Source organism: Narcine bancroftii, chromosome 5 (genome assembly GCF_036971445.1).
Source record: "Narcine bancroftii isolate sNarBan1 chromosome 5, sNarBan1.hap1, whole genome shotgun sequence".
NCBI classification, from domain to species: domain Eukaryota; kingdom Metazoa; phylum Chordata; class Chondrichthyes; order Torpediniformes; family Narcinidae; genus Narcine; species Narcine bancroftii.
Genome location: NC_091473.1, coordinates 64802006 through 64818867, shown reverse-complemented (window position 1 = coordinate 64818867; position 16862 = coordinate 64802006). Strand labels below are relative to the sequence as shown.

At 46.2% G+C, this 16862-nt stretch overlaps 1 protein-coding gene across 1 annotated transcript in view; it reads left to right on the top strand.

Annotated features, from left to right (window-relative positions):
• The window catches only part of LOC138765298 (LIM homeobox transcription factor 1-alpha-like), a 301003-nt gene extending 286531 nt beyond the window's left edge, over positions 1-14472 (top strand). Inside the window, exons 5-8 of the mRNA XM_069942342.1 lie at positions 5997-6074; positions 10909-10978; positions 12124-12291; positions 13550-14472. Coding sequence (XP_069798443.1) covers positions 5997-6074; positions 10909-10978; positions 12124-12291; positions 13550-13707 — 474 coding nt within the window. The 3' untranslated portion in view covers positions 13708-14472. The remainder of the gene's footprint in view (positions 1-5996; positions 6075-10908; positions 10979-12123; positions 12292-13549) is intronic.
• The last annotated feature ends 2390 nt before the right edge of the window (positions 14473-16862 follow it).

Genomic DNA, 16862 nt, shown 5'->3' with positions numbered 1-16862 from the left:
TAACAGGTTCAGTCTGGTGAAAACCTTGGCTCCTATCAGATCCTGGAAAGTAGGCAATCAAGATCAAGTTTATTGTAATCTAATTGAATGTATACATATATAACACGATGAAACAGCCTATCTCCGGACTATAGTGCGTGCGTGCGCACACACACGCGCACACACACACACACACACACACACACACACACACACACACACACACACACACACACACACACACACACACACACACACACACACACACACACTAAATACAAATGCCATAAATACATAGCGATCCAAAGCAAATATATGTACGAATGTATGAATAATCCGAGATAGTTTCTAGAATTATTCAACAGTCTCACTGTCTGCAAGAAGAAAATGTTTGCCAACCTGGCAGTCATGGTTTATATGCTCTTGAACTTCTTCCTTTAAGGTAGTGTCTCAGCGATACTGACTGCTGGATGGTATGGGGCCTCAGTGTATGGGTCCTATTGTTCATCATCAGCTGCCCAGTTCAATAATCAGCATCTCATCTGCTTTAGGTACAAATATTGCCCAGTCACCCTGTCTTCACTTCCACTCCAGTTTCTTCTGATTGATCTCACTCTTTCCCCCACCTGGTTCTTCAACACGCATGGCTTACAGTCAATCATTTTGTATCTGTGTTTGTTGGAGGGGCATGGTGACTTGTAATAACATGGAGGTACAGTACCTTCAACATATTTATCAAATATTTTACTCATTGACTTGATTTATAAACATCCATGTGGAAACACCATTCTCCAGTCTAATTTCCATTCTCTGAGCCCAACAGCTATGACGATTGGTCAGACTACCTGCTGATCATTGTTAGCTGGTCAAAAGCCATCAGTACTTTGTTCTAGTTCAAATTTATTATTGTCTACAACCAGACAAAACAGTGTGTCTCCAAATCAGGGTGCACATACTTATACACACAATGCACATGATAATCACATATATTCATAAAAGTATAATTTTATATAAATATATTGTGGGTTGATTTACTTGGTTACAGGATACAGTTCATCCATCCCACAGCCTGTGAGAAGAAGCTTTTTCCTTGCCTGGCTGTCCTGATTTTGATGCTCCTGTACCTCCTCTTTAAATTTAAATGTTTAAAATTTAAATTATTTTTTTAAAAATTAGACATAAAGCATGGTAACTGGCCATTTTAGCCCACGAGTCTATGCCACCAATTTACACCCAATTAACCTCTGGTTCTTTTTGTTCTGTTGGAAGAAGCCTGAGCCCCTAGAGAAAAACTTATGCAGACATGGGGAGAATGTGCAAACTCCTAACAGACAGCGCAAGATTCAAACCCAAATCCAGAATTTGGCACAAATTTGCGCTAACTGCAATCCCAACTGTGCTGCCTTGATGGTAGTGGGTTAAAGATACTGTGTGGTGAATGGAAAGGGTCCTCAATAATTCTTTGAGGCCTATTTAAACAAAACTTCCAATGAATGTGTCATTAGAGGAAAGGGAGACCCCAGTGATCTTCTCAGCCATTTTGATGATCCTCTGTATTGACTGATGCTTTGTAGCTGCTGTACCATACAATTGATACAGGCAATATTCATACCTCAAGCAGATGAGACTCTGATTATGTGATGCTGACATCAATGGTCCTCCTGTATGATTGTTTGCTTTAATTGTATTCTTTCTTGTGATACTTGGCTGAATTTACTTATATCTGTATCCTAGCCCTAACCTGTCACTGTGTCAATGTTTGTATTGATGCATTGACCATTTAAACCTACACCAACCTGAAATGAATCACTTCCCTCTGCACAAAGCACTTTGGCTCCAGTTGTGTTGCCTTGAGCCCTCTGCCCCAGCAGTTCCTCAAATATCTGGACCTTTTCATTCTGTAGGCTTGCTGCAAATGGACCTCAGAGTGAAGCCAACCTCTCACAGTACCTTCTTAGAGGTGATTTTACCCCACACAGTGTCTGGGTGCACAAATATAACCTTGTGCGGGTGGTAATAATGGTGTGGTGCTGATCCTCTTCTTCTGCACTGAATCAAAGATGAATGGAGGACCAATTCAGTTCAGGGAAGACCAGCTCAGCCTTAAAGTGACAATTTGTGTTCACAACCAGAGGTACAAACATTGCAACTGGGGTTTCTGTGGCCACACTTGTCACTTGTCAAATGATTGTCACTGTGGTCTCCAGACTGGTGAAGAGACCCTCATTCTCAATAGGGTCCATTGCCCCTTTCTACACATTTTGAGGTCGTGTGTTTAAATTTTTCTTGTCAATTGCAGAACCCTAGAACAGAAACAGGCCCTACAGCACAGAGACAGGCCTATGGTCCATCTGGTCTGTGCAAAATTATTCTACCTAGTTCCATTAACCTGAACCCGGACCATAGCCCTCCCATCCATCTACCTATTCAAATTTTTTCTTGAATGTCAAAACAAAGCCTGCATTCACCACTTCAGCTGGCAGCTTGTTCCACACACTCATCACTCTCTGTGTGAAGAAACTCCCCCTCATGTTCCCTTTAAATATTTCACTTTTCATCCTTAGCCCATGTCCTTGAGTTGAGTGGAAAAGGTCTGCTGGGATTTATTTAACCCCTCTTACTCTATAATATTCTGTCATTTGTAATATTTATCAGACCCTTGAGATTCAGAGGAGTAGTTTTGAAACAGAGATGAAGAAGAAACTAATGGAAGCTTGATAAAATCATAAGAGCCATCTGGGCAGTCAGAATCTTTTCCTAAGGTAAAAATGTTACTCACTGGAGGACATGGTTGTAAGGTGAGTGGGGATGGGAGGGGGGAGTTTAAGGGAGATATGTGGGGAAAATATTTTACACAGAGAAAGGTGGATGACTGAAGCACAAATGTCTGCAGATGCTGTGATTGAAGTACAAACACACTAAAATATTGGAGGAACTCAGCTAGTCTTTTCAGCATTTATATGAGAAAAAGGTATATTACCGACACTTGAGGCCTGACCCCTTTTTCAGTGAATAAGTAGAATAAGCCAGAAGCAGGAAATCTCAGAACGGTCAGTTCCTGGAACGAGCTGCCAGGGTTAGTGATGAAAGTAGATACGAGTAGTGTTTAAAAGGTTTCTGAATAGACATGTGTGAAAGTCAACCCGCGCTGTAATAAAGCAAACAGCAGAACACAGCAGAACCAATTAAGTGTACAACAGTTTCTTTATTCAGCCTTGATGACGCTAGCAGGAGTGAGGGGTACAAAGAAAATGTTCAGTAATTCCTTCTCTCCACTGAGCCCCACTCAAGGTATTCAGAGTATCCATCCCATTTTTAAACACCTTTGGACTGAGTGAACCCCTACAAGTTTTACACGAATTTCACGCAGCTGGTGATTCTTGTTTTTACAACAATATGTTCCATTGTGGTGTCTGCAGACAAGCTGGCAAAAAACAAAATGCCCTTGGTGTTAGTTACTATCTTACTGCAGCAAAGGGAAGGTCATGTTAGAAGGCAGTCATATTCTCACCAATGTTACACGACATCTATATTCTCATCCCAATTCTTTAACCCTTTATTAAGCATATTCATTAAACTTATTTCTTCACATTAGATGCAAGCAGCAGAGTTTGGTTCCATTTGGATATTACATTCAGCACAGACACATGGGCCAAAGTGTTTGTTCCTGTGTTGGACTGTTCGTGTTCTAAGGAACTCCTGTCAGAGAAAAGTCAATCTGGGGCATTCCCCGCCCATTGAAACAGAGGAGGCAGCCTCTTTAAATCTATTTAAGACATAATTGATATATGTTTGAATGGTACAGGAATTAAGGGTTAAGGGGAACAGGGGGATATGTGGAGCTGAATCCTCGCCCAGATCAGCCATAATCTTATTGAATGGTGGAACATGCTCGACAGGGTGCATGGCTGATTCCTGCTTTTGCCTCTCATGTATTTATTCAGTTCAATCTGTGCCAGGGATATCCTAAATCACTCAGAGACTATGGAAATTGTTAAAGCATACGCTTCTTGCTCATTTGAATCTGTTCACCTTCTCCCTGCAAAGATGCTGATGTTGTCCATGTATATGTGGAAAATCAAAAAACCTGCGGATGCTGGAAATCTAAAAGAAAAGCAACTCGTGCTGAAAATTCTCAGCAGGTCATGATACCTGTAGGATAGCCTGGGAGGTCAGGCTGGGTGTGTCCTCTTTTATTCCCATTTCTATCCCTGAATGGGACTGGAGGTCACTCTCAACCTGACTTTCCGGGCTAGCACCCCCCCCACCCCACTCTGCAATCCACAACTGCTCTGTTGTTTTGCCTATGTTCTCATTCTCTCATCACTCCGATGATGAGAACACAGAAATGACAAGGTCATAGAAAACCACATGAATCACTAGTTAAACGGAAGTTGGAGCCCTCTGTACATAGGGTCACATGGCACAGAAAGCAGCCCTTCAGCCTACTGAGTCTGTGCAGCGACCAGTGACCCATCTGCACCAATTTGTCCCACATTCCCATCAACTTTCCTCAGATTTTACCCATTACCCACATACTCAGGGCAATTTACAGAGCGTCATGGTTAGCACAATGTTATTATGGAGCCAGCAACCCAGGTTTGAATCCCCTGATGTCTGTTAGGATTTTGTACACGTAGGAAACTCTAGGTTCCTTGGTTTCAGAATTTCAGAAAATTAGAGCATGTTGCATGCCCTTCGATCCTCGATGTTGTGCCAACCTATATAAACCTGCTCAACACATTAAACTTTCCCAACCTCACACCCATAACCCTCCATTTTTCTTACGTCCATGTGCCTGTCTAAGAGTCTTTTGAATGTCCCTATTGTACCAGCCTCCACCACCATCCCTGTCAAGGCATTTTAGGCACATATTATTCTCTTACATCTGATGCCTCCTCTAATCTTTCCTCCTCTCACCTTATACAAATATCTTTGGTGTTTGCTCATCTCACCCCAGAGGAAAAAAGGTTCTGCTTGTCTACCTTATCTATGCCTCTCATAATTGTGTGGACCTCTATTAAGTCACCTCTCATCCTTCACTCCAAAGAGAAAAGTTAACCTTGCCTCATATGTTCTCCAATCCAGGCATAATTCTGGTAAATCTCCTCTGCAACCTCTCCATAGCTTCCACATTCTTCCTGTAATGACCAGAATTGGACATAATATTGCAAGAGTGAACTTACCAGAGTTTTATAGAGCTGCAACATCACCTCATGATCAAAGCCTACGGGAATCAGAAGGCTATTTGGTCACATGGGTGTATTTGGATGGCACATGTTCATGGGCTGGAAGGGCCTGTTACTGTGCTGCATGTCCAAATTTAAAATAATAACCCACATGGGCCTTAAAGACATGGGAGGAAACAGTATCCTCTGGAAGGATGTGTGTGTGTGTGTGTGTGTGTGTGTGTGTGTGTGTGTGTGTGTGTGTGTGTGTGTGTGTGTGTGTGTGTGTGTGTGTGTGTGTGTGTGTGTGTGTGTGTGTGTGTGTGTGTGTGTGTGTGTGTGAATCGAATCTGGATCTCTGCAGCTGCGAGGCAATGACTCATTGGAAAGACTGTGACAATCTCCAGGGAGGGTGTTGAGGCTGGGGAAGGAGCAGAGAGGGGAGATTGAACAGGCTGAGGTTTCTTTCTCTACAGCAGAAAAAAGAGATGAGGAGAATTTACAAAATTACAAAAATCCTAGAGAAAGAAAGGAGGGGATTGGGGGCGGTGTGGGGGAGCAGTTTGGTACAGCAGTAATGAGAGATAAAGGATTCATCAGACAAAGGATTAGTAGGGAAATTAGGATATTTGTTTGCACATGAAGGTTTGTAGGACATTAACTCTGTCAGGGATGGGAGCACACAACACAGATAGAAGGTCCAAAAGGACACTTTAAAGTGCCATCGCATGCAAGGGTATTGACCTAGGAAGTCAGAATCAGCCATAATAGGTCCTGCATGAGGGAATGATGAGCTGCTCTGATTCCCCATCCTGCAGTTCTGTAACCGGCTCCTGCTTTTCTTCCCAGGTCAGGGAGACGCTGGCGGCAGAGACCGGCCTGAGTGTCAGAGTGGTGCAGGTGTGGTTCCAGAATCAGCGGGCTAAGGTAAGATGTGTCATGAAGCTCGGCGTTAACTTCGTCGGACGCCCGTGACATGGGAAGGAAATCACAGGGGAGGGATTTGCATTATCTTTTGACGCTCTGTTTAGTAGTACAGAGTCATCAAGTCCCACAATGTGGGAACAGGCCTTCAACCCAACTTGCCCATGCCAACCAAAATGTCCCACACAGACCAGTCCCACTTGCCTTCATTTGACCCAAATCCCACAAAGCTCATCCATCCATGTATCCATCCAAACATTAACATGAAGGTATGTGGGACATTTTCTCTGACATGGATGGGAGCACACAACAGAGTCAGAAGGATCGAAAGAGGACTCTGAAGTGTCATTGCATGAAAGGGTATTGACCTAGGAAGGCGGGAACAGTCAAAATAGGTTCTGCATGGACACCAAGGCGCAATTACCTTTTTGAGGGAATGATGTCTTAACCACCTCCTCTGTCAGCTCATTCCATTCACACACCACCCTCTGAGTAAAATAGTTACCCCTCAGGTTCTAATTTTTTTGTTTTAATTTAGACTTGCAGATCAGTAACAGGCCCTACCAATGCATGAGCCCATGCCCCCAAATACATCAATGAACTCACAACCCTCTACAACCCCTGTATGCTTTAGAAAGATGGGAGGAAACTGGAGCACCCGAAGGAAATCCACGCAGCATGGGAAGAACTTACAGAAAGCATCAGATTCGAATCTGGGTCGCTGACATTGTCATACTGTTGAGCTAACCACAATGCTGCCATTCTTATTAAACCTCTCCTCCTCACCTTAAGCCTTTTGGAGCTGGGGTGCAAGGTGATAACTTGGCCAATTAGGCATGTGTCCGACCAGGGTCAGCATTCCTGGCAGAGGGCAGGATGTTGGTGGTGCCTGCTGCACTGCCCTGTGCTCCAGGGCAGAGTTGTCTGGAATGACACCACCCAGGTGTGGTTAGCTGGTGGCCTGTTTCAGGTGTGCAGCTCTCACCTCCACAGGGCACATATAGTGCACTATGTAGAAACGTCTGCAGAGTGAAGACCATAAGAAGCCAGTGCCCCTTCTGAATTTCCATACACCCTTCTCCAACAGCAAGGGTCTCCCAGTGGCCAACCACACACCATTGCCACACTGACATGTCTGTTCATCGCCTCTTTTTTACCAAACTGAGGCCACCCACAAACTCAGATCAGATGCCTTGTTCATTTCCAATGCATAGTGGCCTGATGTAGAGTCATAGAGTTATACAGCTAGGAAAAAAGGCCATTCTGCCCATCAAGTTCAAACTGGCCAGCTACCACGCAACCCATTTCATTTCCCCTAGATTCCCTTCAGCTCCTTCAAAGTATTTATTGGTTGCCCCCACACAAGGGCAATTTGCTGTGGCCAGCCATTTTAATTCCACACAACATTTCCACACTGACATGTCTGTCCAGGGCTTCGTATGCTGCCAAATCAAAGCTATCCGCAAATTGAAGGAACAGCACCTTTTATTCTGTCTAGCCAGTCTCCAAACAGACAGCATTAACGTCAACTTCTCCAATTTCTGTTAACTTCCTCTGCTGGTCTTTCTCTCTCCTTACCCCTTTGTCTCCTTTCATCCAGCTACCCCCTTCCCTTGCTTCTATCAGAAAGCTACCCTTCATAGCCCTCTGCCTTCTCTCAGCTTCTTTAGCTTCTACCCTCCCACCTGTATCCACCTCTGACCTCTTAGCTGTAAGCCTGTGTTTCTCTCCCCTCCCTTTCCTCCTTCTTCTCCTCCACTCCTCCTTCCCACTCCCACCACCTTTTTATTCAGGAATCACGCTTAAGATTAATTGATTCATAGAGTGAGACAACATGGAAACAGGTTCTTTGGTCCAAATTCAACAAAATGCCTATCTAAGATAATCCCTTTAAACCTTTGCTGTGCACATACTTGTCCAAATGACTTTTCAATATTGCAGTTGTGTCCACCTCTACCATTTCCTCTGGCAGCTCGATCCATATCCCCACTATCCCCATGTGAAAAAGCTGACCTTCAGGTCCCCTTTAAATCTCACTATAAATCTATGCCCTCTCGTTTTAAACCCCTCACCCCCCTCCCCCCCCCACCATGCTCAGTAAAAGTCTATTGACCCTATCTATATCCCTCATTATTTTATAAACCGATAAGGTAATTCCTAGGCTCCTGAGAAAACAGTCCCAGCATATCCAGCTGCTCTCTATAACTCCTGGTCCTCCAGTCCCGGCAACATCCTCGTGAGTCTCATCTGCATTCTCTCCCGCCTCCAGCTTAATCACATTCTTCCAATAGTGAGGTGACCAGAACTGTATAAAATACTTCAGGTGCAGACTCATCAACACCTTGTACAGTTGTTACATTGCATTTTCACTTCTGTACTCAGTGCCCTGACTGATGAAGGTAACTGTGCCATACGCTTCCTTCACCACACTGTACACCTGTGTCACCACTTTCAGGGAACTATATACTCATACCCCACCAAATATCCTTTATCTACAACACTTTCTGAGCCCTGCCATTTACTGTGTAAATTCTAGCTTGGTTTAGACATACAGCACACATGGTAACAGGCTCTTCCTGCCTTTCAAATACACCAATTAACCTACAACCCCATACATTTTTGAAGGGTGGGAGGAAACCAAGGTACCTGGAGAAAATCCAGGCAGACTAGGGGAGAATGTACAAACTCCTACCAGACAGCACCGGATTTGGGCACGGGTTGCTGGCACTGTGATAACCTTGTGCTTAACCATGATACTAACCGTACCAACCAAAATTAACGTCCCAAAATTTTCCATCAACCATTCCTTTGCCCACTTTTTCAGTTATTCTTAGGTAAACTCACTCATTGCCCACTATACCACCTATTTTGGTGTCATCTGCAAACTTACCATCTACAACATTTACACTGTCATCCAAATCGTTAATACAGATGACAAACAACAGTGGGCCCAGCACCGATCCCTGCAACACACCACTGCTCACAGGCCTCCTATCTGAGTAACAACTGGTAACTCCCAGCCTCTGATTCCCACCACCAAGCCAATTCTGTGTCCATTTAAGCAGCTCACCCTGGATCCCAAGCCATCTAACCTTCTGGATTAGTCTACCAGGTTCAAGTTCAAATTTATTGTCATGCATACTAAGCCATAATGATAAGGTTAATTTTGCATGCTATCCAGCCAATCATACTCAAGTATAGCAAATAAAACACAGTTCCAGAGAAGGATCAGTTAGAATGGACCAAAAGCAACATTATTTACCCACTGTTGTTTGTCATCTGTATTAACGATTTGGATGACAGTGTAGGTGTTGTGGATGGTAAGTTTACAGATGACACCAAAATAGGTGATATAGTGGGCAATGAGTGAGTTTACCTAAGAATAACTGAAAAAGTGGGCAAAGGAATGATTGATGCAAAACACTGCAGGAACTTAGTGGGTCAGGCAACACCCATGGAAGGCAATAGACAGTTGACATTTTGGGCTGAAACATTGACTGCCTATTGCCTTCCACAGATGCTGCCTGACCTGCTGAGTTCCTCCATTGTTGCTCCAGTTTTCCCGCATCTGCAGTCTCTCTTGTTTGCCACTATTATTTTACCAATGTTCCATTCATTCAGGAGTCTAAACGCAGCACACAACAAACTGGCCTTGCAGGACCTTAAAAAGCCCTTGCTAAAGTCCATGTACACAATGTCCATCGTCTTCTGCAATACTCGTGGTCCCTTCTTCAGAAACCTCAATTAAATTTGTGAGACATAAACTCCCACACATGAAGCCATGCTATTTCAAATCAGGCCCAGCCTTGACAATGCAGATGGATCCTGTCTCTTAGAATTCCCTTCAGTAACTTTCCCACCATCGATGTAGGTTCATCAACCTGTAGCTCCCTGGCTGGTCCTGGCAGCTCCTATTAAATATAGGCACAACATTAGCTATCTTCCAATTCTCTGGTGCCTCACAAGTGGTTAATGTAGATACAAATATTTTCACCAGAGTATCACCAATTTCTTCTCTCATTTCCTTCAGAATCCTGATATACACTTGGTTCGGTATATGGTGTTGGGTGTGGAGTGAGCCCAGCCTGTGTGGGGTGTGGAGTGAGCCCAGCCTGTGTGGGGCGTGGAGTGAGCTCACTCTGTGTGGGGCGTGGAGTGAGCCCAGCCTGTGTGGGGCGTGGAGTGAGCTCACTCTGTGTGGGGCGTGGAGTGAGCCCAGCCTGTGTGGGGCGTGGAGTGAGCTCACTCTGTGTGGGGCGTGGAGTGAGCCCAGCCTGTGTGGGGCGTGGAGTGAGCTCACTCTGTGTGGGGCGTGGAGTGAGCCCAGCCTGTGTGGGGCGTGGAGTGAGCTCACTCTGTGTGGGGCGTGGAGTGAGCCCAGCCTGTGTGGGGCGTGGAGTGAGCTCACTCTGTGTGGGGCGAGGAGTGAGCCCAGCCTGTGTGGGGCGTGGAGTGAGCTCACTCTGTGTGGGGCGTGGAGTGAGCCCAGCCTGTGTGGGGCGTGGAGTGAGCTCACTCTGTGTGGGGCGTGGAGTGAGCCCAGCCTGTGTGGGGCGTGGAGTGAGCTCACTCTGTGTGGGGCGTGGAGTGAGCCCAGCCTGTGTGGGGCGTGGAGTGAGCTCACTCTGTGTGGGGCGTGGAGTGAGCCCAGCCTGTGTGGGGCGTGGAGTGAGCTCACTCTGTGTGGGGCGTGGAGTGAGCCCAGCCTGTGTGGGGCGTGGAGTGAGCTCACTCTGTGTGGGGCGTGGAGTGATCCCACCCTGTGTGTGGTGCTGAGTGAGTTAATTGATCACTGTGATGAGTAATTTCCACTTCCCCTTTCTCCTGCGCCCATCAGATGAAGAAGTTGGCCCGGAGGCAGCAGCAACAACAGCAGGACCAGCAGAACACCCAGCGACTGAACACAGGTGAGGACCGGGAGGGCTTAGTGTGAATACCACCTCACTACCCTTTCAGCTCAGTCCTACAGCTTTGACCCATGCAAAGGTAGTCATACTCAAGGCCTCAGACCCATCTGACAGATCTGTCCCACTGTTGCCGTGGGTGTGTGCACTCCCAGCAGAGGCATATCTTTAGTAATAGCTGGAGAGTTGGGATGGAGTTGGGATGGTAGGAGATGTGAGTGGGTGGCGATTGCTGATGGGACTCTCTGGAACCGTTGAAATATGGTCATCAAAATCCTTTGCATTGCTGATCACCCAATCAGCTTTTCACTGCACCTATCCCCTCCCCTTCACCCATCCATCAGCATCCATGTCTCCCCTACCCATTCTTCAGCACCCATTCTATCCTCCCATCTGTCCTTCAGCACCCATTCTATCCCCCACCTGCCCTTCAGCACCCATTCTATTCCCCATCTGTTCTTTAGCACCCATTCTATCCCCCCCACCTGTACTTCAGCACCCATTCTATACCCCCATTTGTCCTTCAGCACCCATTCTATCCCACCACTTGTCCTTCAGTACCCATTCTATTATCCCAGCTGTCCTTCAGCTGCCATCCTATCCCCATCTGTCCTTCAGCACCCATTCCCCACCCATCTCCATTTACACCCATCCCCTTCCATCAGCACCCATCCTGTCCATCTACCCATCTCCATCAGCAACCATTACCTTCCATCTGTACCCATACCCTTCCATCAGCACCTTCCCCTCTGCCCCACCCATCTCCACCTGCCCATTTCCATCAGCAGTCATCCCCCCACCACTCTTCCAACACCCATCCCCATAACAACCTCTGACAACATCCACATCCCTGAGAATAGGCTCCAACCCAAAACATTTACTGTCCATGTCTATGTAGATACTGTTTGATCTGCTGAGTCACTCCAGCCTTTTAATCTCCCACCCCCTCCCAATCCCCCCTCTCCATCTCAGCATCCTACCCAGGATACATCATCCTCTGTGGTGGTGTTAACAGACAGCATATTTAGCTAGAAATAAATCCTTGGGGAAAATGGGTATTGGAGGAAATGCTCACAGACTTGAACTGTTTGGAGAGCTCTTTCCAAGGCACAGCAGTCACCTTTGTTGCATTCTTCTTTCTCCTACAGTCCCAGCGAACACCTCCTCTAATCCCGGAATGGAGACGATGATGAACCCTTACACAACTCTGCCTCCACAGCAGCTCCTGGCTATTGAACAGAATGGATACAACACTGATCATTTCCGGCAAGGCCTCACACCTCCTCAGATGCCAGGAGATCATATGCACCCTTATGGTGATTGCTTTGTATTCCATGAAGTGTTACCCATTCATAAAAATATCCTAGCATGGTGACCACAAAGGAGCAATGGAAAAGAGTTAGGTGATCTGATTCTTTGCTCCATCTGGCCTCCCTGACATGGACCATGACCTCCCAAACCTGCAGCCTCTGCACGAAGGAGGGCACCACCACCCACAGGCTCCCCTCCAACTCACGCACCATCCCAGCTTCGAAATATATCTGTGGTCCGTCAATAAATTTTGGTCTCTCTCCCCCCCCCCCACTACAAATATCCCTCAAAGAATTATGAACAAGCACAGGGGCCATCCTCTAGAAAATGCAGTAGGATATAGAATCAAGTCTACAGGAGGCCATTCAGTCCATTACACCCCAAAGGTCATTCAGCCTATCCCCTTAAGAGGCTGTCCACTCTCCACAGGCCATTTGTTCCATCAGATCCAAAGGCCTTTCGACCCATCACACTACCCTGGACCCTGACAAATGGTTATCTCTCAATCAACATCAGTCATCTGCTCTGCATCTCAGTACTGCTGGAAGTCCATTACTGGGTACACTCTACCGTTGTCTCTCCCACTTTAGAATACCAGCTAGGGAATGCATGGTTCCTGGGTTTATGCATGCTCTGGACAGAAGTGGAGATGGATTGAGGCCATCAATAGTCCTCATCTCATGGCAGGCCATCCAGATCTGCTGACCTGTCTCAGTCTGCAGGTTATTGATGATTCAACTGATGAGTTTTAGGGAATACACAAATGTTCTGGAGAAACTCAGCAGATCATGGAGCATACATCGGAAGTAAAGGGTAAGCAATGTTTCAGGCCTGGGCCCTTCATCAAGGTAGAAGCAAAAACATGCAGGCGCCTGAATAAAAAGCTCCCAAGATGAGGTCTTCCATTCAAGAACATCTGAGATATCCTCTTTCTTCAACAAACGTGCTTCTCTTCTACTGCCATCAACTCAGCCCTTACCTGCAGCTCCTCTTTTTCCTGCACATCTGCCCTGGCCCTTCCCCACACCAAGGTGTAACAAGGACAGGGTTCCCCTTGTTCTCACTGACTAACCCACCAGTCACCCACAGGTGACTGTCTGTTTTGTATTATACCTGATGAAGAGTCCAGGGCTGAAATGTTGGTTACTCTTTACTTCCTAAGGATGCTGCATGACCTGCTGAGTTTCTCCAGCATGTTTGTGTATTGTACTTGACCCCAGCATCTGTTGAACTAATGAGTTTTCTGTCTTGTTCCCTCTGCAGGCAGCGAAACCCTTTTCCATGACATGGATAGTGACACCTCACTCAACAGTTTAGGTGACTGTCTCCTGGCAACCACCGAGGCAAACTCCATGCAAGCTAGGATAGGAAACCCCATCGATCGTCTGTACTCCATGCAAAACTCCTACTTCACCTCCTGAAGTTGGCCACATTGGAAAGGGAAGGGTGGCCATGTACGCTCATTCAGACTGACACCGTTCACAACTCTCCCCAAGACCACGAGGGGCAATGGACAAAGCTTGGTGCTCAACAATGAAGGCTGAGATACTCACCTAACTCCCCTACCACTTGCAACACCAGCCAATGGGGGGTAGGGGGGTGGTGGCGGGAGCGTTTGATTGGTTTAGACTCTACCGTGATGCACCTAGGCATCGATCCCCGGCATTTTGTCAAGGCAAGCCTGCAATTCATCAGATAGTGGAATCTCCCCCTTTCTCTCCATCTCCCTGCTCGGAATGTCTCGTGGCAATCCTATTACTTGTTGAATCGGACTGGGTAGGTGCAGCTTGTTCCTGCAAAACCCCAGAAACTCACACAGAAGACTTCACTCCAGACCCTCTTTGCTTGGCGTCTATCATTTCCCCCCTCCTCCTCATCACCTCTTCAGCCTCCTGCACCCCCTCCTCCAAGCACACCGGAAAAGGGACCATTTTGCAAACTGTGACACTGGTGATGGAGGGGGGTGCGAGATGGGTTCAAAGTTCTCAACTGGGGGCGGAGGAGCAACTGGGGAGAAAGAGACAATGACCAAGAAAAAGGTGCATTAAGCTCAAGATGAGACCCAGGTCCAGATGCTACAAAATGGAACTTTGTCAGCACAATCTAATAGTTATGATTTTACAAAGGTGACTTTAATTCTACAGCTTTTACTATTTAATTATGCACTTGGTGCACTTAAGTTATGAAATTGCAATGATGTGTTTTTTGTTTGAAAATTTTTTGAAGAAGAATCCTGATTTTGAGTCCTTATTTTGGGCCACAATTGGTAATAATTAGCCAAAACTGTCCGAACTGTTGTCAGGTCGACCCCACCCCTACCCTACCTCCCCTATCCATCTCACCCAAAAAGAATTGCATTGTAAATAACGGCAGATTTTGAAGCTGTGTTTTTTTTTTGGAAGTGCTGGTTATTTAACTGTGAAACAAAAAAGCTGTGGTAATGGTTGGATTGAAGATCCCCGCTCCCCACTGACGCTATCTCTGGTACCAAGCTGGCTTCAGATGTGATGCACAGGAAGCTTTGCAGGTTAAAGATCAAAAGTCTCTTCATTGGCTACCGTGTACATGACCCTAAACCAGGCTCTGAACACATTTATGGAAGTGACATTATTGATGCTTGAGTTTGCAGGTCCTAGTTGTGCAACAGGTTGAAAGGACAGTCCATCTCTCCCTCACCCTCGGTTATGGTTGTTCAATCTCACAGATGTGGTAGCTAGTAGAGTCTTTTGGTTCCAAGCTCACTGAGAGGTAATGAAAGAGGGATGGGATAATGAAGGATTGGCTGTAGGTCCTTACCTTGAGACTAGTGCAGGCCCTGAGCTCCTGTGTGGAGTGGAAAACTAATCTTAAAGGTTTGCTCCAAAGGATAAGGCTGCACACTGAGCCACACAGAAAAGAAGGGTCATGTTGACCAGGTCCTTGCTGAGGTGTGACCAATTGCTTTTGGATCGTGGATCATGGATATAGGGTGTTCATGACTCAAGGGGAGAAATAAGCAGCTCTCTGGAAATGGTTAGAAATATCAGGGTTGGTGTTGATGCTGATGGCATCCACAATGGAAGCCTTTGGGCTCTGGAAAGGAGTGGAGGTAGGTTGCTCCAGAAGATGCCAGTGTCTTGTTCTTGATCCAAAGGGAAAAAGGTGACCTTGAGATCTGAGTAATTCCTGGTTTTCCTTCCTGCTCACCCTGCCACCACTGCCCCTCCAGCCCTTTTCAACCCCATTTCTCCCACCTTTTTGCCTCCTCCCGCCAATCACTGACCCATTCTCTCCATTCCCACTCCTACCATCTATCTTCTCCAGCTCCTCTAACACCATCCCTCCTCATTCCCAAACCCCTCATCTCAACCCTTCCCTTTAATCATTAACCCATCATCACCATTAGTATCTCCTCCTCACTTCTTCTCATCTCCAACTCCTCCCTCCCCACTTCTCCCCAACCCCACTCCTTCCAAACATCCCCACCTCCCTTTTCTCTCCCCTCTTCCATTTCCCCTATCTCTCTCCTCTCCAATCGTACCATCCCCAACTCCACCCAATTCTTTTCAACCCCTCTCCTCCCCATCCAACTAACCCTCTATCCCCTCCTTAGCTCATTCACCCCAGCTGTCAATAGGCTCTCCCATTTCACCCCTTCCCTCTGCAACTCTTCTCCACCTGATATTCCCTCTCCTCCCACCACATTGCACATCACTGACCTGCCTATTCAACTCCCCCTTAGACCTCAATGGTCCATTTGCCTCCATTGGATGACCTCCTGATCAGCTCAACTCCTTTGAAGGCCATTCTTGGAAAAAGGAGAAACTGCAGATCAAAATAATGGAGGACTAAAGATGGTTGGGTAACAGTCAATCTTCCTGCACAGCCTATTGTGCATCTCATTCCGTGATCTCCAATCACTATTCAGTAGCCCACAGTTTTAGTAATTGTTGATGTTCATGTAATGCTGTGTCTTAATAAACTTTTTAAATGTGAAGAGAATTCCCCCCCTCCCACTCCACCACCTGTGTATCCTGACATCTCTCAGTGTTCTAGCGACAGGGAATCCTGAGGCTTGTGGAAGCTTCCAGAAACCAAGGGAGCTTTCTTGGCAACATATTTAATGTAAGAGACTGTTATGTACCAGTGGCTTGTAGAAAGAATATCTTCTGTACACCATAAAGAATTGTCAAACAATCTGAAGATGTGCATTTTCTGCCTGATCAAACACCAAGCTCTGCCCTTGTGTCCTTTGTAACACAGCTCAATGCAATCAGCAGATTTTCAGGGACCTAAAGCAACTCTGTCTAAAGAAATGAAAGGAATGGAAAGGGGAGACAGTCATACTGTAGGCAACAATACCAAGTACCAGTGGACATTTGTTTAATGTTTTTTTCACAGAGAGTGATGTGTACCTAGAATACATTGCCAGGCGTGGTGGTGGAGGCTGGTGTAATTGGGATGCTTAAAGACTCTTTGACAGGCCCATGGATGTAGGAAAAATAACGCTTTAATGGCTGTGAGGTTGGGAAAATATAGATTGATATGAAATAGGTTTACCTAGGCTGGCATCATGGGCTGAAGGGCCTGTGCTGTG